Genomic DNA, 27,493 nt, shown 5'->3' with positions numbered 1-27,493 from the left:
CAGCAATGTCACTGACTCTTTCAAAATATTATGCTGCATTGGAGAGGAACAAATTTTTGGTACTATTGCTTATTTTAGCACCCAGCATATTTCATCACAAAACACTTTTTTAAAAGGCAGTGATCTCTAAATAAAAAGACACTTGATATCTTGTTTTTGTTCTGTCTGAAGTGCAAGATAAAACTTACCCTTTTGATGCACTCTTTTTTATGGGGCATCTTTTTGTGCTTTTAGAATGCCATTTGCTTTCTAATCAGAACTTAGTCATCCCAGAATAGTTTGCTTATAAGTTGAGGCTACTAGAGTCTCTCTTCTGACTAAAATATATAATTAGCATCATTATTTTCCTTAGTGAATACTTTTCTGAATCACTTGGAATGTGAGTTTTCATTCTTTGGCACCTTAATATTTAAATTTATCTGTCGAAATCATTATAGAATCGGTGCAAATTTAAAAATAAGAAACAAAAACAAAAGATAGAATTTCTAAGTAGAATTGAACTGTGTATCTTTTAAGTAAATAATGGTTACATTGTATATTTTACAGGTAAGCATGCAATTTTCATAAACCCAAAAAGAAGAAAATCGAGATGATAAAACCTGATTGTTAATTATTCTGGAAATCACTTTGTAATATATAATTTTACATTGCCAGTGAGAAAATCTAAATTAAAAGTTTTGATGGAGTTTTATTCTCTATTTCTATATGTATTTTAGTGGTAATGATTGCTGTGATGTGTATATCCATGCCCAAGAAACAGAAAAGTCCTTCTGTGAAAAGAAACATTTTAAAAATGATTGATTCTTATTTAGAAATAAATAAGTGCTTCATCTTAAAAACCAAAAAAAAAGGATTTATTTCTTTTTGATCCAATATTCAGAATAGTCAGTGCCATAAGAGCAGTATTTATATTATAAAAATCATTTTAACTCAAAAATTTGTTTTAGAACTTTAAAGTAATGTGTATGTGTCTTTGTTTTAGCGGCTTGGTGCCCCTTCATAATGCCTGTTCCTATGGACACTATGAGGTAGCTGAGCTTTTAGTGAGGCATGGAGCTTCTGTCAATGTGGCGGACTTATGGAAATTTACCCCTCTACATGAAGCAGCAGCTAAAGGAAAATATGAAATCTGCAAGCTCCTTTTAAAAGTATGTGGTTTTAAAAGTTCTAAAAACACAAACATTTGGTTTTTGATGATTAAACTTGAATCAGAATTTTGTTCTATTAAGAATAAGTGCTGTAGGGGCTGAGGTTGTGGCTCAGCAGTAAGCGCTTGCCTAGCATGTGTGAGGCACTGGGTTTGATTCTCAGCACTGCATATAAATAAATAAAATAAAGGTCCATTGACAACTAAAAAAAAAATTTAAAATAAGTGCTATAGAAACTGCTTCCATTTTCACTTTCACAGAGAAATGTTTTAGTATCATGATATGTCTATAGTTCTGAGTAGTCCTTGAAGTGTCTAAGTGAATTTGATTAAAGTCATTTCATCAAAGTGGGTTTTGAAAAGAGTTGATTTAGTTTGTGTTGTTTATCTAATATTTATAATATTAATATCAAAAAATGGTACAGGGAAAAATTGTTCTGGTTAGAAATTATTAAAATTTTCCCACCATTTTTCTGATATCAGAATTGTTCTTATGATTCTTCAGAAAAACGTTGTATTTAATAATCATTTTTATTACAACTGGCTGGTAAGAAATAACTTCCATGTCATTGTTAATCTAGTTTCTAAGTTGATTTATCCCAAATTTCCATAGTGGGTCAAGAGCAGTCTGTGTTGTTTCTAAAATTAAAATTCTTGACTTTTATTTTATAGGTATGGGTGGTTAAACTTTTTATATCTAGGTTATTTTTAACACATTTTTGCTTAGCTTCAAAATAGGTGGTAAAATTTAAAAAGTTACCAAACTTTTTCTTTACTGATGGCATTTAGAATAAAGTACTTTTTCCACTGATGTAATCTTCTTTTTCTCTATTCTTTTTCATGATACCCACTGAATATCTTTATGTAATTGAAATCTTGTGAGAGTTAACATCCAGGACGTTCTTAAATGGACAAGAGCTTTTCCAAAAAGATAACTAGGAATCTGAGAAAAAAGTATATTTTGTGATGAGTAAAAGATACTCAACACCCTCCCCTATTTCATCATCACCATTGATTCGAAGCCTTGGGTTAAGTAGTGCTTAGAAGCTGATCCAATACATTGCTAAGTAGGGAATGAACAAAAGCAGGATGTGGCTTCTCTTTTTTTAAAACACATACAGAACAGATATTTTCTCCCATGATGAATGAAAGTGGAATATGTTAAATAAGTATGTACATGCTACCCACCCAACTTCCAACTGACAGAAAGCTACTACAGGAAACACAAACCCCATTTGGTTTTTCTTCTTTGTAGCATGGAGCAGATCCAACTAAAAAGAACAGAGATGGAAACACACCTCTCGATTTAGTAAAAGAAGGAGACACAGATATTCAGGACTTACTGAGAGGGGATGCTGCCTTGTTGGATGCTGCCAAGAAGGGCTGCCTGGCAAGAGTGCAGAAGCTGTGTACCCCAGAGAATATCAACTGTAGAGACACTCAGGGCAGAAATTCAACTCCTCTGCACCTGGCAGGTAAGCATCACAAGTGCATCCAAATCTCTTTTCCTTACTTGGATACCTAATACACTTTTGATTATCAAAAGACGAAATGATTGACATAATTTTGTATAATTTCTTACTTTGAAATTTTCAATTATGTAATAATAGTATTAGCTTCTAAAGCAGAAAGAATTAAAATCTTAATTACCTGGTCTTTCACAAGATAATTAATAACATATGAATAGATGTACACATATGTATTTTTTTTTCTTTAGCTGACATGTTTGCCTTTTTTACTCTTAATAGCAGGCTACAATAACCTTGAAGTAGCTGAATATCTTTTAGAGCATGGAGCAGATGTTAATGCCCAAGACAAAGGTGGTTTAATTCCTCTTCACAATGCAGCATCTTATGGGGTGAGCATTCTAAAGTTAATATCTACAAGACTTCCCTGGCATTTATTGCTTTTTTAAATATATACTACACATTAAATAAGTAGATATCCAGTCAGTAGCATAATTTAGCACAGTTTTAATCTTTTGTTCAGGTTTTGTCTCAGACCTTTCTTGTTAAGCTTAACTATTTTTTGATCAACAACCACACTTTTTAACACTTTCTGATCTCTCCATCTTATCTAGCACAAGAACAGGTATGTAATGAGTACTAAGTTAATATTTATGGATATAGATAATATTTATTAACTCTACCAGCAGATTTTAGAAGCTATAAAATCAGGAGGCTCCTATATAGGCATGGAAATTATGGTGGTTTATGCTATTATCAACATCTTAAAAATGTTCAAGTGAGTGGTTGAGCAATTTATATACATAATTCCAGAGGATAAATAACTAAAACCTCAAAGTGAAATTCCAGTGCCATCCTTCCAACTACTAAAACTACTATTAGTTGGAAGAGGAATGTATCGTAATGCCTTTTCTGAACTAACTGTAATTTAGTAACCAAGGCCCACTCAGGTCTGATCCCTGCAGCAGTAGAATAACAGTTGCTTATGTTCTTGTCTATTCTTCCAAGTGATCACTAACTGGACTTTAGAAATCCACTAATGCCAGATTGTACATACCTGGACTTCTCACAGTTGGATTCACTATTGTTGAGGATGGTGTATAAATTTGCAAAAATCTGATGAATTGTAAATAACAACCAAACTAATTACCATGATTTCCATATTCTCCCTTCCTATTCTCTTCTCCCTTGCGATAATACCTTCTGTGTTCTTAAGCCTTTCTGTAAAGATCAATATTTTAGGGAGATGATAAATCTGAGTGGAAATGCTTTTAAAAAAAGTAAACAATCCAGTTTTGAACAAACAAGAAAGAAAACTACTTCCAAATATAATGTAAATTAATTGAAATACATTTAATTTAATGCATTAATTAAATACATTGTTAGTACTAAAGTCTTTTAAATTGCATTTAAAATTGTCTTTTAAGGATGATTACATCTTTTATTAAAAATTTCAGAATTTTTTTTGACCTTACTTGACATAAAATTTACAGTTTCATTGCACTGAAAACCAGGTATGCTAAATATTTGTTGCTAACATACTGCACATACATTTATGTATAATTACTTTACTGTTAAATTATAACTACACATGTGTATCATTTAAAAACTAATTTGCAGTACTTCTTAACATGATCCTCCTCAATATTGAATTTTACTGAATTTTATATTGAGTTTTATTGAATTTTACTTTGCTAAGCTTCACTTAAGAGTTGATAAAGCTGGGCTGGGGATGTGGCTCAAGAGGTAGCGCGCTCGCCTGGCATGCGTGCGGCCCGGGTCGATCCTCAGCACCACATACCAACAAAGATGTTGTGTCCGCCGAGAACTAAAAAATAAATATTAAAAAAAAAATTCTCTCTCACTCTCTCCTCTCTCACTCTCTCTTAAAAAAAAAAAAAAGAGTTGATAAAGCTGATAAGATCAGTAGAACTTGAATGGGAATCTTCTCTTCTTTGAAAACCTGCTAATGAGTAAAGATAGGTAGTGGCAGTAGAATTACAGTAATGATCTGACATAATAAAGCTTCTATTGTGGTTTTAGTTGTATAGATGACATTAATCCTCATATATTATAGATATAAGGAAGTTCTATCCATCATTCATCTTCTTTCACAATCTTCATGGCTGTCCCAGAGGATAAAGAAAATAAAACTTAATTTTTTCCTCATTTTCATGGAAAAATGTTGAGATATTATACTGCATGTGTGTGTATGTGTTGTTATGTGTTTTGTTTTGTTTTGTTTAGTACTCTGTGGCATTTTACCTCTGAACCATGTCTCCAACCCTTTTCATTTTTATTTTGAGACAGGGTCTTGCAAAGTTGCCTTAGGGCCTCATAAAGTTGCTGAGGCTGGCCTTGAACTTACAGTTCTCCTGCCTCAGCCTCCTGAATCCCTAGGAATACAAGCTTGTGCCCCCGTACCCATCTCTACATGCATGTCATTTGATAACCATTCTGAGGGAATAGAATTTGTAGTGGTTCTCTTTTGTGGCTAAAGAGCAATGTAGTATGAATTCTTTCATGCTGTGTTGAAAACATCTTGTCATTAGCTGAAGAGGGGTGTAGTAATATATTCAGTGTGACAACCAGCCCAAGGTTCTATATTCATAAACTCATTTCCTCATGATCCACAATTTTTGCTCTCCTTTTCTAATACCAGGTGAGAAAAAATAATTAACATTTTTTTCACTATCTCTTTTTAAGTTTTACTTTTTGTTATCAAATCCCTTCTGCTTGGCTCTTTGTAAATGAAGTCAGCTTACTAAAGTGAAAATGAACAGAAAATTCTCCAAGCTATATAGAGGTTTTGATCAACCTGATTCATCTCATCTTTGTACTGAAGAATGCAAATGAGCTACATGATATGTTTATAGCAAGTGTTTTTACCTCACTTGGATTATTTGAGTCACTCTAAAAATCCTTCATGAATGTAACTAGTAAATTCAAATATCTCTGAGTTAATGACTACATACTATGAATTTAACACCTTATACTATGAATTTAACACCTTTGATGGATTCTTGACCTTTTGGGGTTTTTTCCCTTTGCCATTTTTTTTTTTTTAACACATGCAACCCATCGCTCTCATGACACATAGTGATTGTCACTTGGCAGTAAATAAGGTCATCTTCTCCATTGAGAATCTCTGCTCTACAAAGTAATTAATATTATTTGCAAACCTGTAATCAATTATCAGTAACTATATGAAATCAATATTTCTGTCACTCTCAATTAAACTGGGGACTGATGTTAACACCGTACATAGTCCTTGACTCCACTAGTTCAGTTTAAGATCATTCAACTTTATAGTGGAGCCAAAGTGCTGCACATCAGTAGAAACCGTACTTCAAACTTCAATTTTTTTCTAGGCTAGAGACATATGGTATATGATATGGCAGCAAGTCCCATCTCCCAGGCAGCCTCTTATCCTAAGGGAAATAACCAGTGCTCTACAGGGTACTATGTTGCTTAGCTGCGATTTCAGTAGATCAGGTATATTAAAGGCATTTTTAACAATGACATTTTACCTTACAGTGACTATCAGGTACTTTGTCATCTTTTAACAAATGGGAATATAAAGGGAGATTTTTATTATCTGTAGGTATATAAATCTATATATGTTTCCAGAGTTCCTTTTTATTCATGCCATATACCTAGGCCTTGGCTAAATATTTTAATGAAAATTGTACCACACTATGCATTACTCTATTAGGATGGGAAAACTCTTGTTTCTATTATATTTGTCTCAGTGATGTTTGGAACTGACCTGGCCTCATGGTATTTATGGATACACTTGCCCTGAAATCATCACTTGTGGAATAGACTTTTGTGCTACTTCATCTTGAATAAAGGGTTCTATACTAAAAACAAAACAATTTGTAGGGTAGTTTAGTGTAGTGTTACCCAACGATCTTGACTTAGATGGTTTTGCTCTAATACCATACTTTCCCATTCTCAGCTTGTCAGGAAAATGGCTCTTGTATTTCAGTCTAGCAAGATCCTGCAGGCATCTGTAGTCATGGAAAAACCTGAAATTGGGATTTGAACATCCAAGATCTAATCTTTCCTCTTATTGCTCAATAACCCAGCAGCCTTTAGCAAGTGTTTTATTTTTTCCAAATCTTCACTTCTTTCTCCAGTAAATGTTGAATTCTAATACCTTCTTTACAGGGTTATTATAATGATTAAATAAGTGCACAAGGAGCCTCCCTCCTGCCCCCCTCTCAAGCCACTATAGAAGTGTAAGTAATACTATTGGCAGAGCAGCTGGTCAGAATAAGGGCTTCATGTCACTTCTACAAACAGCCTAGGAATAATCCATGTATTTTTCTAACTCAACATCAATATTAAATAGACACAGATTAATTTACTAGCCTGTAGGTAAAGTAATAATATAAAATATCTGAAAATACATGAAGTTATTTACTTGTGCAGTTATTTATTGGTGATTATTCCTTGACAACATTTTTTTCCTCTAGAAAGCTTAGTCTGATCTCTGTGTGTCTTTGTTATATAAAAAGGACTTGCCACCTCAGTTTTTCCAAATGTATAAAATATACACATACTTTAAGAAGTTTAAGAGTTTATATTAACGACAACGTACCTTATTCTGTTTAGTGTTATAAAGAACATTATAAAGAATATTATAATATGTTGTGTTATTTTTGAATGTACATAACACAGGACATTAATTTCTCTGCTAGTCAGTAAATGTAAATGTTTCATTGACATTTATTACCACAAAGCATGCAGTTTGTTGTCTGGTTCATTTTCTCCCTCAACTCCTTTGTTTTCTTGTATTTTTCCTAAAATGTGTAATATTTGAGGAATTTTATAAGATCATTGTGATAGAGCTTTAGCAGGAGCCCAAGCATGTTTCTCTTCACCCTACTTCCCACATTTCTAAATATAAATTAAAGCCTTTCCAGTCTCTTTATGTTGTTTGTCATTTAAAGTATTGTGTGTTGCAGCTGAATTCTGAAACACTGTTAAATTTACTCTCCTGGAAACATTCCAAAAGGGTTCCATTTCTTTTCTAGACCTTCTAGTTCAGTACTTTGCTCTTGCACGATGAGTAGAACTGAGCTGCAGCTTATTGCATTTGTCACCCTTAATTTTCAGTTACTATTTTTGCCCCAGTAGTGTAGCTACTTAAAAGAATTAAAGAGGTTAAGAGTTGTGTTTTTCAGTCTACTTGGGTAGTAATGTACTTCTTCCTGTTCATTGTTCTTTCAGACATTTGTCAACAAATTTAGCAAACATGTAATTGGTTTCTCTAAGCATAAACCATAAATTCAGTAAGGAAAGTTTAATAATACACACCGATACCAGCTGTACAATTCATTTTATACACATGCACACACAAACATGTAATTTTCTTTGCACTCTCTAATTTTAGAAGTCTATGTAGTCTACCAAATTTTATTATTCTGCCAGCAAACATGGGAAAAAAATAAAATTAATCATCAGAAACAGAAACAGTTTAGCTATAACCTTACTCAGGAGAACTTTGAAATGTATTCTATGGTTTTGGATTAACTGAACAAAAGTTGCTTTTTGCAACATATATCCTCTTAGTAAGGGAGGTTTTTATATTAAATGATTTTGACAGTGCCAAAGATGGTACCTCTATTTTCATCTTCTGTTACAAAGTCTAAAAATAATTAAACTATAAAATTAATTTTAAAATTATATCATAGTCTGAGAAGGACCGCAAAACATAGCATGTTCAATTGAATTCCTAGTCTGCTTATGCTGCCTTTTTATTTTTTTCTTCTTTATATTTTCAGCAATGGGAAGCTTTTCTTAAGGAGTTGGCACATCTGTCCCTTTAAGATAAATTTATTTTTCTTACTGAAATTATGATTCCTAAGATCAGTAAATATCTGTATTATATTTTTTTAAAGAGAGAGAGAGAGAGAATTTTTAAAATATTTTTATTTTTTTTAGTTTTCGGCAGACACAACATCTTTGTTTGTATGTGGTGCTGAGGATGGATCGAACCCGGGCCACACACGTTTGCGCTACTGCTTGAGCTACATCCCCAGCCCTATATTTTTAAAAAATATTAGTTCAGAAAAAATGCCTGTTCTTTTTCAAAGTACGTGTTTTCAAGGTAGCAGAAAAAACTATTTAAAGAAGATATGAAATAATATTCCATAAATCCTATCTTTGGATGTCTGTCTTCCCCATCTGCATTTTCAGAGATCTCAGCCTCAAAAAGTCCAATATATTGTAGTTGAACAACAGCATGAGTTAAATATGTATTATCAACAGTTACTGTGCATCTGAATTTATTGTCAAAAGTGGTACCCCCAAAAAAGTTTCCCTTATCAATAAGGAATGTAAATGTGCCAGTCACACAAAATTATAGAGTATTGGAATTGAAATGGATTTCAGAAACACTTGAGTGGTAACCAGCTTAGCATTCCTAAATGTATTTATAAAAATATACAAGTTATTTTTAATGTTTTTTAAAAATATATATTTATTTATTTTTATTTTTACATGGTGCTGAAGGACCTCACATGTGCTAGGCAAGCGTTCTACCGCTAAGCCACAACTCCAGCCCCTATTTTTAATGTTTTCTAAAGTCTGGTATTGAATTGATAATTCATGGGCTTAATTGATTTTTTAAAAATATGTTTTAAGTTGTTGGTAGACTTTCATTTTATTTATTTATATGCAATGCTGAGAATCAAACCCAGTGCCTCACACATGCCAGGCAAGTGCACTACTAGTGAGCCCCAGACCCTTAATTGATTACTTTAAAGCTTAAGAAGAAGCTGAAAACTTGTTATATAGAGCTCTTACTATTTGAGAGAATCTGCTCTGTTCAGAACTTTCTCCTTCATTACAATTCTTCCATAGTTATTTCCCCTTTTGTCCCCTCTGAGTACTGTTTTTTGACTCTCCTTTTCCAAAATATCATTGTTTTCAAGGCTTTATCCTCCTTATTGTTTTTTTTCTGTATTTTTATTAGTGAGCTCATTTATCAAGTAGATATGGCTATAAATTCAGTATCAATTTTGTAATACCTCCAGAGTTCCTACCTCCAGTGTCAGTCTCCTACTAAGTGTTCAGTAAATATTTGGTTGCTGGTTGAATTGGTTAGGAGACAATAAGTAAATAAATGATGGCCTCTTATCTTGCTCCAACTGTTTCTATTAAACTATTTTAAAAACATTATTACTTTAGTGTTTTTCCTCAAGAGCCACCTTCTCCAAGCGAACTTATCTTTCTTATAGTTCCATTCCTACTTAAACTTTTTCTAGCCAGTATCTGTTAGTAGTTCTGTCTTTATTTTTCAATCTGCTGACTTCCTGCTAAAATATAATCATCTTTTGAGTGTTTGATCACTCTTCTTTGTAGTCCAAATTCTTTTGTAGTGAACTTTTCCAAACAGAATTGTTTTTCCTCCAAAAGTTCTCATATTTATGCCTTCGTTTTCATTCTTCTATACACATTCTCATGCCCATATTGTTAGTGTGACTGCTACCCACTTTTTCTTCATCCCTAAATCATTTTGGACATAACCAATTTTTATAAAATGTTGTTTTCCTATGTTATTTTCCCAAAGTCTGTAAGAAAAAAGGTTGAGAATCCTTTAATAATCAGATCATAAAGTAGGTTAGAGGAAAAATGGGAATATCAGAAGAGAAGCACTGGGTATAAAATATTTGTTTGAAAAGTTTAGCAGATGAGTAAACTGTTAACCGAAGACCTGAGAACCTAGGATCCAAGTATAAGTTTATTTTTTAAATTTGTTTTTAAGATAGACCGGAATGTGTTAGAAGAATGAATCTTTATAATAAAGCCCATGCAAAATTATAGAATAAAAGAATAATTGTGGAATTGAGATTTTTTTTTTGAGAAAGCAAGAAAAGACAATATCTTTTTTTTTTTTTGTAGAAGAAACTTCTTTTAAGGATGAGAATACAGACATAAATAGAATGAATTGCTAAATAGAAACAAGTAGACATGATGGAGCTTTACCAGGTGATCTCATTCTTAACTCTTTGCATCCTTTTTGTTTGTCCTCAGCATGTTGACATAGCAGCATTACTGATAAAATATAACACGTGTGTAAATGCAACAGATAAATGGGCATTTACTCCTCTCCATGAAGCAGCCCAGAAAGGAAGGACACAGTTATGTGCCCTACTCCTAGCACATGGCGCAGATCCAACTATGAAGAACCAAGAAGGTCAAACACCTTTAGATCTGGCAACAGTAAGTCCTTATTTCAGATATTCAGTATTGTGATTACAGTTTGAGAGTTAATGTTACTTTCTAGGGCTCAGCTATTTTATCTTTAGTAATGCTTGTTCTGCTTAGGACAAGAACAGATTTCCTTCTGAAATTTTTATATTATAATTTAAAACTGTTAAGACAAACTAAGCAGTAAGCTTAATTACCTTACCCTGTGAGTAATCATAGGAATCCATATTTGTAACATGTGTCCTCAAGGAATTACTATGATATAGCACAGCTGATATTTGTGGTAACATATCTATGAAATCATCAAAGAAAAATTCAGTCTAGATAGTATATTATTCTTATGAAAAGGGAAAAGTAAATTTTATACAAGTATTTTCAAAACCATGAATTAAATTTTTGTGATTAATATTATTTAATTGCTAAGTTAAACATTGTATCACCTTCCCTAAACTTTTTGAAAATCGGGGAAGTTAATTAACAGTCACAATAATTTATAATCTTTAAGCCAGAGATATTTTTCCATATTCTGTTTCATTTATGTATTGCTGAGCAATAGACTATTTCACAGCACTTAATGGCTCTAAAATAATGATTTATTACCTCTCATGATTCTGAACAATAACTAGGAGGTTCTTATGAACTCACCTGGGGTCACTTGTGCAGCTGCACATGCTGGGTGACTAAAGTAGGAACATAAAAGATGGCTTCGCTCATATGCCTGGAGCCTTGGCATAAATGACTAGAATTCTCTACGTCTCATCACTAAATATTCTTGATAGAATTTTTTTATAGGATGAGTATGCAATCATCAAAAGGGAAAGGGCAAAAGCTGCCATTTCTCTTAAAGGCTAAGCCTAAAGACTCCTGTCATTCCTACCACATTCTGTTGTGCAGAGCAAGTTGTGAGGACAGCCCACGTCGAAAGATTTGGGGAAATAGATGCCATTTTCTCTGGAGGGAGAAAAGAAGATTGTGTGGCCCCATTTGATCTACCACTGCCCTCCCTATGGCCACAAATCGTTTACATTTTCTCTCACATTCTAACTTTATTCACACTCATCCCAATGAGGGGACAGGTAGCTAGCTGTCACTGGTACATAGCAATTCCAGAATCCAGTCAGGCAAATATTATCAGAGCCATCTACTCTGCAGTCAGGGAGTGGCCATTGATTACGACACACTTCTGTACCCAGGAAGTGGTTTTCTGGAACTCTTGATTATGTCCTCTTTCCATAGATATGGCCCATATTTATACTTAAAAGGCTTTCTCAGCCTTCTGAGTGCTCCTAGAAATTTGGGGACCTTGAGTCATTCTTCATTTTGATTTGTCTATTCCCATTAGTCCCTCCTGGTATAATTCAGTTATAAATGTTTGAATTTCCTATCAAGTTATACGCCACTTCATCAGACAAAAGCCCCACCCACAAATTTCTTCTCAGCAAGTCCTCTCTAATTTGGATTCAAAGACAAGATCCTATGAGTCAATGTCCTTATGATTCTTAAAAGCACTTTCAGTACTAGCTGAGAACTCACAATCTCCCACCTTAAAGGCCTTGGTAAGACTTTTACCTGTAAATCCATGTCTCAGAATTGTATTTTTTTGTTTGTTTTTCACTCTGAGACCATGTTATTGTCAGCCCTCTGGATATGATCTTTGGTCTGAGGCTATTTTTTATTTTGAGAAATTTTTTGCTAGTAGAAGAAAGGCTATGGAGGAAAGAGTAATTTTGTTTTCTAACCTAGCAATCTGGGTAAATGTATTTCCTTAGAACTGAACAATTACTTTTTAGTTCATTTTTATCTTCCTGTGCTTTCTACATTCTCGAACACATTGTATGCCACTGTGGTCAGACACTCTACTACACATTGGTCCCCCTTTCTTAAGTCTTCAATAGCAATTGCTTATTTTTCAACTTTTACTATTAGTGACCATGCCAACTTTCATGCCTCCAGCCAAAGCCATGTCTTAGTTTTTTGTTACTGCAACACCTACTTCCATGCTTGTCAGTCATTAAAGAAAAAATTCATAAAACATTTGGTGGTACTTGGTGAAAAACTTAACATTTATAATACAATATTTTTGTGTTTTCTTCATTTTTAGGCTGATGATATCAGAGCTTTGCTGATAGATGCCATGCCCCCTGAGGCCTTACCTACCTGTTTTAAGCCTCAAGCAACTGTAGTGAGTGCCTCTCTGATCTCACCAGCATCCACCCCTTCCTGCCTCTCTGCTGCTAGTAGCATAGATAACCTCACTGGCCCTTTAGCAGAGTTGGCTGTAGGAGGAGCCTCCAATGCAGGGGATGGTGCAGCTGGTACAGAAAGGAAGGAGGGAGAAGGTTAGTATAACCTGTGAACACTTACTTGTTTATACTTTAATGGAACAGATTCATTTTTTTCCCATTGGTAATGATTGAAAACTTCATTTAGAAATATCTTGTCTTTAAATTTGTATACACATATCACCTTAGAAGGAATGCTTCTTCATAGAAGGCTGCTAGGTTCCTCAGCATCTATTTTGTTTTTATTTATGTAAACTGTATGTCCATTGTGGTTGTAGTATGCATATGTGTGTACAGTATGTCTATTTCCAACTGTACTATCTTATTAAACTATTATGTGAATCTTATTCCTGAAATTACATCAGAAAAACAACTGAGAGGTCATTTAAAGAATGAAAAGTGAAACAGTAGCTTGTACATCTGGATTTTTAATTTTTTAGAAGCATTAAATTATTCTATATAATTCTGTATTCTAGTTCTATTTATACTAACTATATTATTAGAATTAATATAAATACTTCTGCTGTGATAAAGTACTCTGCTTTTACTTCTCAACTAAATGCGAAATAGCTTAATCTGAATTAAATTTATGTATTCTGAATTTTTTCATGCTGTGTAAAAATCATCTGCATAGCCAAGCATGTCCAAGAGCCATGACTTTAAACAGAAACATCTTTTAGATTCATAAAATTCTTTCCAATAAATTTTATTTCTATTTTAGTTGCAGGTCTTGACATGAATATCAGCCAGTTCCTAAAAAGCCTTGGCCTTGAACACCTTCGGGATATCTTTGAAACAGAACAGGTAATTCTTTTATTTATATTTGAATGTTTTAAATATTAAGTTATTAATTGTCAGCCATTGTTTCTTTTTTGTTTCTTAACAACTATTTTAATACTTGTAGCATTTCCCTAAAAGCCAGGGGAGCCCAAAATTTTATACTTCTCTCCAAAATTGTCTGTAAGTGTCTTTGTTGTTTTATTTTATCTTTATAAACAGACCTGTTCAATACATTTTTATCAGTCACGAAAACTTAGATCAGGAGAGTGGGGATATAGTTCAGAAGTAGAGCACTTATCTAGTACCACACACACACAAAAATCTTACACCATGAAACCACTTCAAAAGATTATTCTCAAAGTTGTCTTTTTTGTTGTTGTTTCTATTGTTTGTTTAAAAAAATTGCATTAATTTCATTGCAGTTCCATGTATTAATTAGGATTCTGTTTATTCTGTTTTATTTTGAGAAATTTTTTGCTGTTGAATTAGGATTCTGTTTTATTTTGAGAAATTTTTTGCTGCTGTTTTTCTACAGAATTATGATTTCTTAATACTGCATGCTTTTATACCATGGTTAACATTAAGGACTGATGATAAGAACCTGACCTTAACAATTATTGATGTACATGGAATTGTAGAATGGGTGTTTAGAGGTCATTAAGTCATTCTCCTAGGTTCAAGAATCACCTTTTTAACATCCATGTCAGTCCTCCAAGCTGGAAAGATGATTTGTTAGAACTTGGGGCAAGTGTAATAGAATGGTTGTAATTTAAAGTATGTCAAGATCAGCCCCCATGTTTAATCCATTTGATTTAGGTTTATGTTTACTCATTCTAATAGAAATATATTCCCTCAGAAGTCTAAAATCAATGTGGCTCAGGACTGCACACCCTACACAAACTTTAGGGGAGAAATTATTCCATGCCTCTTCTCAGCTGCCTTGACTTTTCTCAAATTACTCTTCTCAAAGTCTCCTCTCCTGTCTTCATATTGCCACCTTCTCTGTGCTGTCTTCTATGTGCTTATGAGGACATTTGGCATTGAGATTAGGGCCTACTTCTATAATACTGGTAGATCTCCACATCTCAAGACCTTAATTACATCTGGAAATACTTTTTTTCAAATAAAGTAACATTCACATTAATATAAATTAACATTAATATAAATACTACTGCTGTGATAAAGTACTCTGCTGCTGGAGATGAGAGCACAGACATCTCTTTTTAGGGTCACCAAACTACTACAACATAATGTAGCCCTTCTTCTTAAACCCTAGTCAAGTTATCATGGACTTTGTCTTTCTAACTTGCCCTCTAGAAATCTTCCCTTATTTTAGGATAAATATAACCTACTCTTTCAATAATTATTCATGTGACAGTTTCCAGATTGTTCATACCTTTGCTTCATTCTGTTTTCTTTATAGGCAAATAATCAGTTTTAATTGATTAAAATTAATATACTGTTAAGATTTTCTTCTGCTTTTTCTTACTTCTTTACACATACTTTTTTTTTTTTTTAGTTGTACATAACACAATACCACATACCTTTATTTATTTATTTATTTTTAATGTGGTGCTGAGGATTGAACCCAGTGCCTCACACATTCAAGGCAGGCGCTCTACTGCTGAGCCACAACCCCAGCCCCCCCACATAAATTTATTTATTATTATTCATCTTTAGTGATTTCAGTAATCAAAATAGTTAAGTAGAAATAGTGTTGGACTAAAGGAAAACTTGATTCTAATTATTTTCTCCCTTTTACTAGCTGAGTTAAAAGACATTTAACCTGGCGCTTCCCCTACCTGTAAAATCTAATACTTGCAGATGTCCAGATAGTTAAAACTCCCAGTTATATTGTGCTTTTGTGCCAATTTTTAAAACATGCTTTAGTGAAGCATTATAATGGGTCTTTTTTGTGGTGGTGAGGACTTGATAGATTGGTATAAGAGTTTCTTTTTCTTACCATTTATTCATCCTCTGGTTCAGAGATTTCTTATGGGAATATTGTGTGAACACTAAGAATTCTTTTCCCACATGCCTTCTTCAAAGATTTTTAGATTGTTATAAAAACATTATCCTTGCTGGGCACAGTGATGCACACCTGTGATCCCAGCAGCTTGGGAGAGGCAGGAGGATCTCAAGTTTAAAGCTCAAAATAAAAAGGGCTGGGGATTTAGCTCAGTATTAAAGCTCCCTGGCTTCAATCCCCAGTACCAAAGAAAACAAAAAACAATAACAAAAAAAAATTATCCTCTGATATAGCCCCCCGTTATACCCCTTTAACCCAAATCATACCCATATAATGATGAAATTTCAAATACATCTTCTCTTAATGAACAAGAGATCCTCATTTAAACACAATTCCAGTTGGCTATTAAAAGTTTTTCAGTCAGCTTGCATTATAATTTTATTCCTTTTTTTTTTACTTTATTTTACTTTATATTGTATTTTCTTTGTCAGTACCTGACTTGCTATGGCATGCTTATCTAATGGATTTTAATATTAAGTTCAGTCTTTCATTCAGTTCTTCTAATAGCTTATCCCATTTTCATCAGTTTGATTCTTTTTTTCACTGCAGTTTTGTTTTGAGTAAATATTTGCTTGATTTTCTTTTTGCCCAAATAATTTCTTTATCTTTTTCTTAATATGTTGACTGTTGTATTTCATTTCCCCAGACCAGCCTTGCTTTGTTTGTATAAAACTGTTTGACTGTTTTCTGACCCCGTTGTCAAGCAGTCAGTTTTATTTCAGTTGCAGATATTATCTAAACTTCAGTTATAAAGTGGTAAATTCAGAAGCTTTTTCCATAACTTACCCTTAGATTTTTTCTGAAATATTCTTAACTGGTCAGTAATATGTGACAGTGATTAAGATGTTTGCAAAATGAGGGTGGTGAGGCTACATTCATTGTGTCTGTTTCCTGAGACTCTTCAGAGTATCAGCTTCACCTCTCTCACAGTTTTTCTTTCAGAAGTCTCTAAATATTGTCTTGTTTCACAGATATTTTACCAGGTTCTATATTAAATAATATGTACCTGTATCCCTTATAGTTGTTTGAACATAGTACCAGGATGACTTTGGTTCTAAGTAGCTTCCTACTTAGAGTACTTTCTATGGGAAAAACAAATTTAATGTGCACTGTAATTCCTGGAACTTAAATGCTGTGACTTAGAAGATTGTGGGTGTATTTGTGGTCATCCTGTATATTTTCTTAGAAAATGACCATATAAATTTTTATTTAAGATTCTTGAAGACAAAGGCTTAGACTCACTAAATTTATTGTGAACATAATTCAAGATTAGTTCTTATTACTGCTGCTCTAGCCTGCTGTCTTTTTTAAGCCAAAATAAAAGAAAGGTCTTTTCATTTAAAACTCCCATCTTCTTTCCTTACCCTAGGTAAAATGAACAGATCTTAGAAGCAGGAGGCAATCCTACTAGAAGTGACATTTGCTTTATATGCAGTTTGATTTTAGCTCATAAAGGAATATTCCTTATTCTGAAGATTATAATTTGGGGGCTGGGGTTGTGGCTCAAGTGGTAGAGTGCTCGCCTAGCATGCATGAGGCACTGGGTTCAATCCTCAGCACCACATAAAAATTAATTGTAGATATTGTATCCACCTAAAACTAAAAAATAAACATAAAAAAAGATTATAATTTTACTTTAATGAGTGCTACATATAAATAACTAGCCCAGCAAACTTATTTCCTGAATATAACTAAGTGAAGGCTTAAAAAAAGAATAAAGATGTTCAGAAAGGTATTCTTAGCAGTTTATAAGATTGTAAAAACCCTACATCTTTGAACAGTGTGTCTAAAATCAACTAACCTGCTTTCCTTACAGTTTATTTCATTGATACAGTAATGTCATAGTTACCCAACTTAAGAATTTTGAAAGATCTTTAATTACTTTTTTATTTTTTAAAACTATTTCTTTTTATTGAGGCCATTAGTTCTGCCTTTGAAATTGCTCTCAGGTTCATGTCTTTCATATCTTGTTCCAAGTCACCCTTCCTTCCAAGCCTGCCCTACATAATGCCACCAGTGTCATCCTGAAATACAACTTAATTATGTTAGTCTGCTAAAAACACTTCCCAGTGCCTTTTTGTTACCATCTAAACTCCTTAACTCAGTATTCTAAGAGTTGTTTTAGAATTAATTGAAATGCTTATTTCCCTTTTTAAAAGAAATATTTAGCATATAAAAGGTACTCATTAAACATTTTATGGATAAATGAATAAACAAATCTAAATTCCCTTGTTTGTTATTTAAGGTTTCTACTGGCCAACTGCCTGGTAAATATGGGTATAAATTGGGCACCATGTAACTCAAAACAACTAAATTTCGTGTGTGTATTTGTGTAGTTAAGTTTAGCTTTCTAGCCATCTCTTTTCAGAAATAAGAACAGGAAAAAGAAAGAAATGGCTATATATCTCAAATCTTCTAATATTTGTCAAGCAGATATGATATGTCAAACATCTTGTTACTTTTTTTTTTATTTTTTGAAGTGCTGGGAATTGAACCCAGGCCTCATATATGCTTTAGGCATATGCTTTACCGCTTTCTAAATCCCCACCTTCTCAGCTCTTTTGTGTACTATCTTTACAGGAGTTTTGAGCTTGCATTTCCTCATGAGGTCATTAATAGTACTTTCATGGTTCCTTGTGAGGTTAAATGAAGTAAAAATTAAATGAAGTGCTTTGAACTGCACTTAATAGATTGCAAGCACAAATATTGGGTGGATGAACGGTAGAACTGCAAGAATAATATATATTCAATTACAGGTATATGAAGTTGGCCCTTTTTTTTCAGATTCCAAATGATAACTATTTCTTGATTTTTCCTGTCTTTCTATGCAACTTAATATATATTTTCTTGGATTACATCAAATTGGACTAATGCCAATATAGCATAGGTATATTAGTAGTCCACTGCTGTGTAACAGAAATTATTCCAAAATACTGTGGCTTAAAATAACAGGCATTTATTGTCTCACAATATTTGTGGGTTAAGAATCCAATCATAGCTTAGTTGGGTGCCTCAAGGTCTCTCAAAAATTAAGCTGTCAGGGGCTGTGGCTCAGTGGCAGAGTACTTGCCTTGCACATGTGAGGCACTCAATCGTCAGTACCACATAAAATAAATAAATAAATAAAACAAAGGTATTGTGTCTATGTTTATCTAAAAAAAATTTTTTTTTAAATTAAGCTGTCAGCCATGACTGCATTCTAATCTGGAAACTCAACTGGCAAGCATCAGAATCTACTTCTAAGTTCACTAACATTTTTAACTGGCTTTGATTCCTCACCTATGGGCCTTGCACAGGGTGACTTTATGACATGCATATTACCTATTGCTGCTTGACAATACCACAAATTTAGCACCTTAAAATAACACACATTTATATAATAAGAATGTGCCCTTTGTTGTGTCTTCTTGCTTCAGAGTCTCTCAGAGGCTGCCATCAAGGTTTTAGCCAGCAATGATAACTGAAGACTCAGTTGGGTCAGGCGTGTAATCCCAGCAGTTCAGGAGGCTGAGGCAGGAGGGTTTCAAGTTAACAGCCAACCTCAGCAATTTAGCAAGGCTTTAAGCAACTCAGTGAGACCCTGTCTCTAAATAAAAATATTTAAAAAGGGCTGGGGATGTGGTTCAGTAGTTAAGAGCTTCTGAGTTCAATCCCCAGTACAGAAAAAAAAAAAAAAAAAGAAAGAAAGAAAGAAAGAAAGAAGAAAAAAAAAAAGACTCAATTGGGAAGGGATCTCCTTCCAGGTTCACATGTTATTGGTAGAATTCAACCTGTTGAACTGAAGGCCTTACCATGTGGCCTCTCTAATATGACATTTTTTTTTTAGTCAGCAAAGGAGAGAGAGGGTCTGGTAGTTACCATCCCATCATCTTTGCTTTATTTTCTTGGTAAAAGTAAGTCATAAGGTAAACCTACACTCTAGGAGAAGGAACACACAAAGGTGCGAACATAAGAAGTTAGGGGTACTGGGGATATAGCTCACTTGGTAGAGTGCTTACCTCACATGCACAAGGCCCTGGGTTCAATCCCCAGCACCACAAAAAAAAAAAAAAAAAAAAAAAAAGTTGGTAATCATGGCATCCATCTGCCCCACATGGCAGCTAGTTTCCCCCAGATGAGCAGTCCATGAAATGAACACCTAGGGAGAGAAGCCACACAGTATTTTTGTAAACCAGTGTAAAAAGCAATATCTATCACTTCTGCCATATTATATTTGTTAGAAATTAGTAAGTTTAGCCCACACTCATGAGGAAGGAATTTCAATCAGGACACAAATACTAGGAGGCATGTTAGAGTTTGTTTTGCTTTCTACGGTAGAGACTTCCTCTAAACCCTTCTTTCTAAACTAAATGCCTTGCAAGTATCAATCTGTCAGGGCGTTTTGTTGGTTAGGGTGGTTTGTCTGGGTTTTTTTTTATTCATTATATGGCTAGAACTCTAAGAAGGACAAATATTGAACATTGTGCATTACTAATTTAGAATATTGTTGAAAATAGTGTGGGTTTTCCCCCCCAACATGGTTTCTGCTTCCTTCATATATACATTACATGTATCAATTGAGAAAAAAGGAGGAGTCTTTGAGTTGAAATTACCACATAACTATGAGATCCTACTTTTATGTCAACCTTACATAAACTGATGTTTAGAACATTTAGAAGAAAAAATAGCATATCAATAACACAGTTTGCAAATTATATTAAATTATATCTAGCTAAATGCAAATCATATCTAGCTAAAAATGAAAAGACCCCTTTTATTTTGTGAACTATTCTTTTTTTCAAAAATGAGTTTTTCAGAATTGCCACTGTTTTAAAAGCTCTGCTGAAAACTTCCTTTGGGTGATTGGAAGTGAATTGCCCATTTTGTGCAGTGGGGTAATTATTTCTTAAATGGCCACTTAGAAGCAATATAGTAAATTACTTCAAAGAATGAGTGATATAATGTATGATCACCGCACAGAGATGATCAGACTCATTATATAATCTTTCACTCTGATGATAAAAATCAGCAGAGCTCTAGGCCTAATTTGTCAGGTTTTTGAATGCTCTATGCAAGTCTAAAGGAAGAAAAAAACTATGGGTAAATTTTTTAAAAATCTCATTTGAGTTAGAGAAAGAGTATCTATAAAAGGATTTCTATTTTCCAAGGAAAGAGACATCAAAGGCTAATCTTGTAAACTAGTACATGAATTATCATAGGGCCTACCTCTGGATGGAAAAATAACAGGTTCAGCTTTCAGGAAATGTGGCTGAGATTTCATCCTGTGCATTCAGAACACTGCCACTGGGTGGTAGTAGAGTCACAGTTACTTTAGTCCACAAAAGTTTTAGGTAATTTTGAGCCAACTAATCATCTCCATCTACAGGGATAAATACCAAAAAATTTTTAAAGACCACTCTTCTATGCAAAAATAGACTGTGAGGCCCAGGGATTGTTAAGTCTGAAAATTTATGAGAGTTTAAAAACCACCTACTCTCCTTTTGGTAAGCCAAATTAGAGTTTTTAATACAGCTTCTCTATGTTCTATAATCTAACTTAATACTTCATTAAATCTCTAAATCTAAATCTCTCTTCTTTCCAAGGCAACCTATTCCTGAATTTACTATTTCTTAGCACTGGGAAGTTCTTTTGCCTAACATCTGCTTATCTAAGACTGCTAATTCCTTTTTCTGCATTCTGTTTAATTTTACCATGCACTTCTCCCTTTCCTCACTATTCATTTCCTTTAACTGCTAGATACTAGGATCTAGAATGTCCCCACTTTCAATCTACTGATCCTACCTATATCTGGAGGCGAGCAGAAGATAGAATTTAGCAATCAAAAAGAAATAACAGCAGTGTTCATTTTGTATTTCTGAGATGCTTTATTCTCCATTAACTAAAAGCCAATTAAGGAGTATTTCAAGTAAGAAAAAGAGCTGTTAAAATTATCAAGGCGACATTTAAGAAAATTATCAGGTCATGTTTATATAGGAAACAAAATTTTAATTTCCATGGTAGTTATAGCAATGTAGACAAATGGAAGAGCTTTTGTCCTCTAAAGAGCTGTTAAGATTTAGCTACTATTTTTTTTTTCATTTTTCAGATTACATTAGATGTTTTGGCTGATATGGGTCATGAAGAATTGAAAGAAATAGGCATCAATGCATATGGACACCGCCATAAATTAATCAAAGGAGTAGAAAGACTTTTAGGTGGACAGCAAGGTAAGCTATTCAGAAAATAATTTCAGATTAGTGATATAAGGTAAACGTCAGGGCTGGCACCAGCCCAGATAGTCTGTCCACAGAGCCCATGCAATGTAATATTGGTACAGTACCTCCTGCCTTCTCATCTCAGTCATTTGCATTATATTCTCACTGTCTTCAAAAATCTGAAAGTCATTCTCCTTTCTCTCTGTATACTTTATATCCTAAATTTCTCTGCAATCTCTATACTTCTGTCTTTCCCCACTACTTTCACTTAACCAAGCTCCCATCACTCTTCTGAACTGTCCCAACCACTTTCCAGCTTGTTACCAACCTTCACCTTTGCCTCCCTCCAGTACCTTCTCTACACTGTAACCAGAGGACTCTTCAAAATGAAGGTATGATCACTTCATTCCATTCCTTTAAAACCCTTGAATAGGGTTTGTTGCTTTTAGCATAAATCTGACACTTATAACCTAGCTGTTCATAATGTGACCTCTCCTCCTTATCTCTTCGTGAACTTTTCTCCCTCCCTCATGACTGTCAGCTCAGTCTTTTCCCATTGTCTTTGCTATTACAGGCCTCTTATCTTTCTCTTTCTCTTTTTATATTTATTTGTTAAATATACTTTCACAGTAGGAAAGCAGAGGAAGAGAAATGAAACAACTTGAATTAGTTAATTTATAGAATTAATAAAATTTTAACAGTGGCATGAAACTAAGGAAGTTTTAAATTTGAGTCTTATTTATCTATATTTTAGATTATCCATGAAATTAACAAGGAAAATGTATTATAAGTGACCATTTCAAGCTCTCCCAAAAAAAATTTTAGAGGACAATTTTATATTTTAAATCTGCTACATTGCTATATTCAGAGCCTAAATAGTATGGACTTAAGTTTTATATGTTAATTTTTCTCTCCTACAGGAACCAATCCTTATTTGACTTTTCACTGTGTAAATCAGGGAACTATTTTGCTAGATCTTGCTCCAGAAGATAAAGAATATCAGTCAGTAGAAGAAGAGGTAATGAACATTAAAAGTTTATAATTCTTTTTTCCTGAAACCTGTGATTAAACCTATTTTTCTAGGAGACATAAGATCATCTTGTATTGCTTTATGGTCTTTTGATTTTTATTTAGTATCCCTTAGCCAATATAATAGATTATTGCAAAATTGAAATATGACTTCAGGTTAGGACCATGTCACATTGCTTTCATATCATAAACCTAGGTTGTTCAGTGTGGGGAGCAGGTCTGTTATTTTATATTCCAGAGTTTTCCTTGAAACTCATGCAAGTAAGGCTCTTATTAGAACTATTTTCTTATATTAGAATACTACCTAAGATGTGGAGTAACACTCTTGCCTCATAGATGCGAATAATTTCTAATCTGTATTTTCATGCAGTTATAATATACAGAATTTTCATATATGCTTCAGAAGTGTGCCACATAATTTTGAAGTACATTTCATCCCTCCAGTCACAATTATTTTAAGCACCATAGTAAGGCTATTTCTGTGAACCTCCTGGTAGATAGAAGGCATAGATGATTCCCTCTCTACAGAAAGTTTATGCCTCTCTTATTACTGATAATAAATGAAGTGCCTAATTCCGTTATTGTGAATCAGCTGCCTAATTCCATTATTATACAAATACATAAGCATAAAGCATATGTTTACATTTATTTGTGTTTGTTGTTTTTTGTTTTTTTTAATCAACGCTCATACAATTTCCCTTCCCACGCTAGGAAATTACATTAGAGAACTCAAGAACATTACTCAAGAGAAGTCTTTCAGCTCATACTTAGTCACCATATCAAGAAAACATCACATCTTCTAGTGTTTTATTGCCTAATTATCCTTCCAGTAGTCAATTCAGATGATGTAAAATTTGTTGACTATCTTCCCAAAAGGAGCAGTGAATAGAGAATTCACTCTATGAATCAGTTCTGTCAGAAACTTTTTTTTTTTTTTTGTATTTTTGTTGCTGCTGTTTTTGTTGTTTTTAATGCAATGATGGGGATTGAGCCTGGCAAGTATCCATACAAAATAGCTGTTTTACCTTTGAGCTATGTCCCCAGCCCAAGACACTTGGTTTTTTAAAACGTTTTCTTTTTGATAATTACTTTTTTTTTGTAAAGTGGAAGAACAGAGAAACAAAAAATGCATAAATTTAATGTTTATGACTTCTCTCACCAGAAATACTTATCCATTAAGTTTGTTGACCAATTTATAGTGAACTCCTATTTATTAGTACCAGGTATTAGACTTACCAGTAGAAACCATATAGAAAATTGACATGTTGAAGACAACAGAAGGAATATCTTTAGAATTATACACTAGCATATTTTTACTGTTAATTATTTTTTTCTATAGATGCAGAGTACCATTCGAGAACACAGAGATGGTGGCAATGCTGGTGGCATTTTCAACAGATATAATGTCATTCGAGTAAGTTCAAAAACTTTTATGGTGTAAATTAGATTTTAAGGCTTGCCTGAAAATTCTTGACGATTAAAATTTTTTTAAAAAGACTCATATTTTCAAACTGTCAAAGATAATTACTTATACCCAGAGATAAAGTGTCATTGTCCTCAATACAATATAATCTCTAATCCCTTTGAGACACTCTGAAAGCGTTAAAGCTGCAAGCAGAAAGCTGTATCAGCCTGAACTGATGACTCTTGTATGAATGTGCATCTCCTAACTTATATGTAAATTCAGACCATAGCTGATGGTAATTTTTTTTAAACATTTGAAAGTAGCATTTAAGGCTTAGATTGTCAATCTCCTTGAGTCAATGATACCAGAATACATATATCTCTTAATCTTAGTATCATAATTTAAAATATGGAATTAAGTAACTATTATTTACTTTTTTCAGAGGGGTATTATGAAGATGAATAAAATCTGTTGAGAACGAATTTAACTCCTTAAGTTAATGGATCTGTGGAAATTATACTGGTACATGTCATAATTACCCAGCAAACTTTTTTAGAAACATGGCCCCCATCTTATAAAATTTATTAAGTCTAGGGAGGAACCTAGAAATAACCTTTTGAAGCAAGAACCTGGTCTGGTATGGAATAAGTAAAAACTTTTAACTAAAAATTGTCAAAGCTAGCACATTAACAGAATTCCACTGACATGGCAACTTTTTCCTTTGTTTGTTTACAGTACCACAGATGGAACCCAGGCGTGCTCTATTACTGAGCTACGTTACAGTCCCCGCCATTTTTATTTTTTAATTTGTGTCAGGGTCTAAGTAAGTTGCAGAGGCTGGCCTCAAACTCTGTCCTCCTGCCTCAGCCTCCCAAGTCGCTGGGCTTTACAGGTGTGCACCACCATGCCTGGCAACCTTATCTTTTTAAATAATGTCTTAAACAAATAGATCTAAAAAATTTTGACACCCCCATCCCTGGCTAAAGGAAAACATAGTTTTCATTTTAAATCATAGATTTTTATTTTGCTAATAATTAACTGCTTTGTTCTTCATCCATAAAGATTCAGAAGGTTGTGAACAAGAAATTGAGGGAACGATTCTGTCACAGACAAAAAGAAGTATCTGAAGAGAATCACAACCATCACAATGAGCGCATGTTATTTCATGGTGAGTAGCATGCAATTATTATAGACATCCCTCTGGGCTTTTGCAAAATTAATAAAGTGAGAAAGTTACATGATTGACTATATTACAATTGTGTTAAAATTGCTTGTTTTGGTTTTCTTTTTTCAGCCCAAATGATTGTTTGTACTGGCTTTCTAATGCATTACATGTTAGTACAGGATTTCCAAGGCTTGTTTTGGTTTTCTTTTTTCAGCCCAAATGATTGTTTGTACTGGCTTTCTAATGCATTACATGTTAGTACAGGATTTCCAAGGCATATGAAATGAAAATAATTTCTCAGATTATTTCAGAACTTCATTTGAGCAAGTTGAGCCATCTAGTTATTTTTTGTTGTAATTTGTTACATGCAAATAGCATGTAAAATAGTCTGTTTTCATAGCCACATTGCACTTTGCTGTCTAAAAATCCCATGCCATCTGCAAAATCCATGTTACTTATACAATTCTAATACATTAAAATAACTTACGAATAATAGGCCAAAATAAACTTTTTCATGTATGCATTATTTCTTAATATTAACCTCTCAGTTCAGATAGAATGCAGTTAATTGGAATTCCAGAAAAGTGCTCAAAAACTAATCTTTGTTTTTCTATTTTTAGGTTCTCCATTCATTAATGCCATTATTCATAAAGGCTTTGATGAGCGTCATGCATATATAGGAGGAATGTTTGGAGCTGGGATTTATTTTGCGGAAAACTCCTCAAAAAGCAACCAGTATGTTTATGGGATTGGAGGAGGAACAGGCTGCCCCACACACAAAGACAGGTCATGTTATATATGTCATAGGTGAGCATCCAACATATAGTGTAACGGTGGCTACCATCAACAAACCTGATTAGTTTTGGGGGCTCTGCAGAAGTCACGGGTTATCCTTGAGTCTCACTTCTAATAAGTAAGGCTTATCGGTGAGGTAAAAACAGCTGACCACCTTTCCTCTAATAGGAGCAATTATGGCAAAGCTAATACCACGTAAAAACCAGATACATGTATACCAACTATGAATTGTAATGAACCTCCCTGCATCTGGGCTTTTCTCCCTGATGTTCACATGCCTTTCTTCTTAATCAAGACAAGACTGAAAATGACTTCTACAGAACAAAGACACTCCAGTTCTCATCACATTTGAAGTAAGACAACTTCTGTAAACAAGGAGGCTCTTAAATTTGCTTCTGAGTTTGCTAGTGAATTGTTCACATTAGGACAGGACATATAATTAACCTTGAAAAGTTCAACTTTAAAATATCAACTTTGCAATTAGTGACAGTCAAATGAACATCAGAATTTTAAATAGGATTTTAAAATTCAGAAGGTGGAGAGAATAATGGCTACTTTAACTAGGAATAAAGCACGGTGCCCTCACTGAGAACAAATTCAGTGTGTGAAGTTTCAAGGAAGTAGCACAAACCATGTTTGATTTCCAGGCCCAACTCCATTCATCCCTGACTTCTCTGAAGTCAGTGGGGAGAAAAATATTTCCCCTGATAATCAAAATACAAAAGAATCATACTTTACAAAGATCAGAATTTATTACATTTTTTAAACTAATCAAATTTATTTTTGCAGTCAGCTTCATGAGAAATCTTTTTATTCAGCCAAGACCTTAAAAAAAATTCATATATCCTTGAAATTCCTTATAGCAATTGATCTTAAAACTTATCTCTTTCAGCTATATTGTGAAAAAATTTCTAGTCATCAGTAGTTCTAAGACGAATGCCATATGGTCAGAAGGAAACTTCTTTCCTATAAGACCTC

At 33.6% G+C, this 27,493-nt stretch overlaps 1 protein-coding gene across 3 annotated transcripts in view; it reads left to right on the top strand.

Annotated features, from left to right (window-relative positions):
* The window catches only part of Tnks (tankyrase), a 202,420-nt gene that overhangs the window by 161,844 nt on the left and 13,083 nt on the right, over positions 1-27,493 (top strand). Inside the window, exons 15-26 of one of the 3 annotated variants that reach the window (XM_026402901.2) lie at positions 983-1,148; positions 2,403-2,622; positions 2,896-3,005; positions 10,660-10,848; positions 12,938-13,175; positions 13,840-13,922; positions 22,013-22,133; positions 22,472-22,513; positions 23,042-23,139; positions 24,490-24,564; positions 25,618-25,723; positions 26,341-26,455. In XM_026402901.2, the coding sequence (XP_026258686.2) occupies positions 983-1,148; positions 2,403-2,622; positions 2,896-3,005; positions 10,660-10,848; positions 12,938-13,175; positions 13,840-13,922; positions 22,013-22,133; positions 22,472-22,513; positions 23,042-23,139; positions 24,490-24,564; positions 25,618-25,723; positions 26,341-26,455 (1,563 nt within the window). Of the gene's footprint in view, positions 1-982; positions 1,149-2,402; positions 2,623-2,895; positions 3,006-10,659; positions 10,849-12,937; positions 13,176-13,839; positions 13,923-22,012; positions 22,134-22,471; positions 22,514-23,041; positions 23,140-24,489; positions 24,565-25,617; positions 25,724-26,340; positions 26,528-27,493 lie in introns of all 3 variants that reach the window. The other 2 variants (XM_026402898.2, XM_026402900.2) reach the window with 2 other exon arrangements.

This window comes from Urocitellus parryii, chromosome 14 (genome assembly GCF_045843805.1).
Source record: "Urocitellus parryii isolate mUroPar1 chromosome 14, mUroPar1.hap1, whole genome shotgun sequence".
NCBI classification, from domain to species: domain Eukaryota; kingdom Metazoa; phylum Chordata; class Mammalia; order Rodentia; family Sciuridae; genus Urocitellus; species Urocitellus parryii.
The sequence above is the reverse complement of the archived record's forward strand: the minus strand, read 5'-3'. Positions and strand labels throughout refer to the sequence as shown.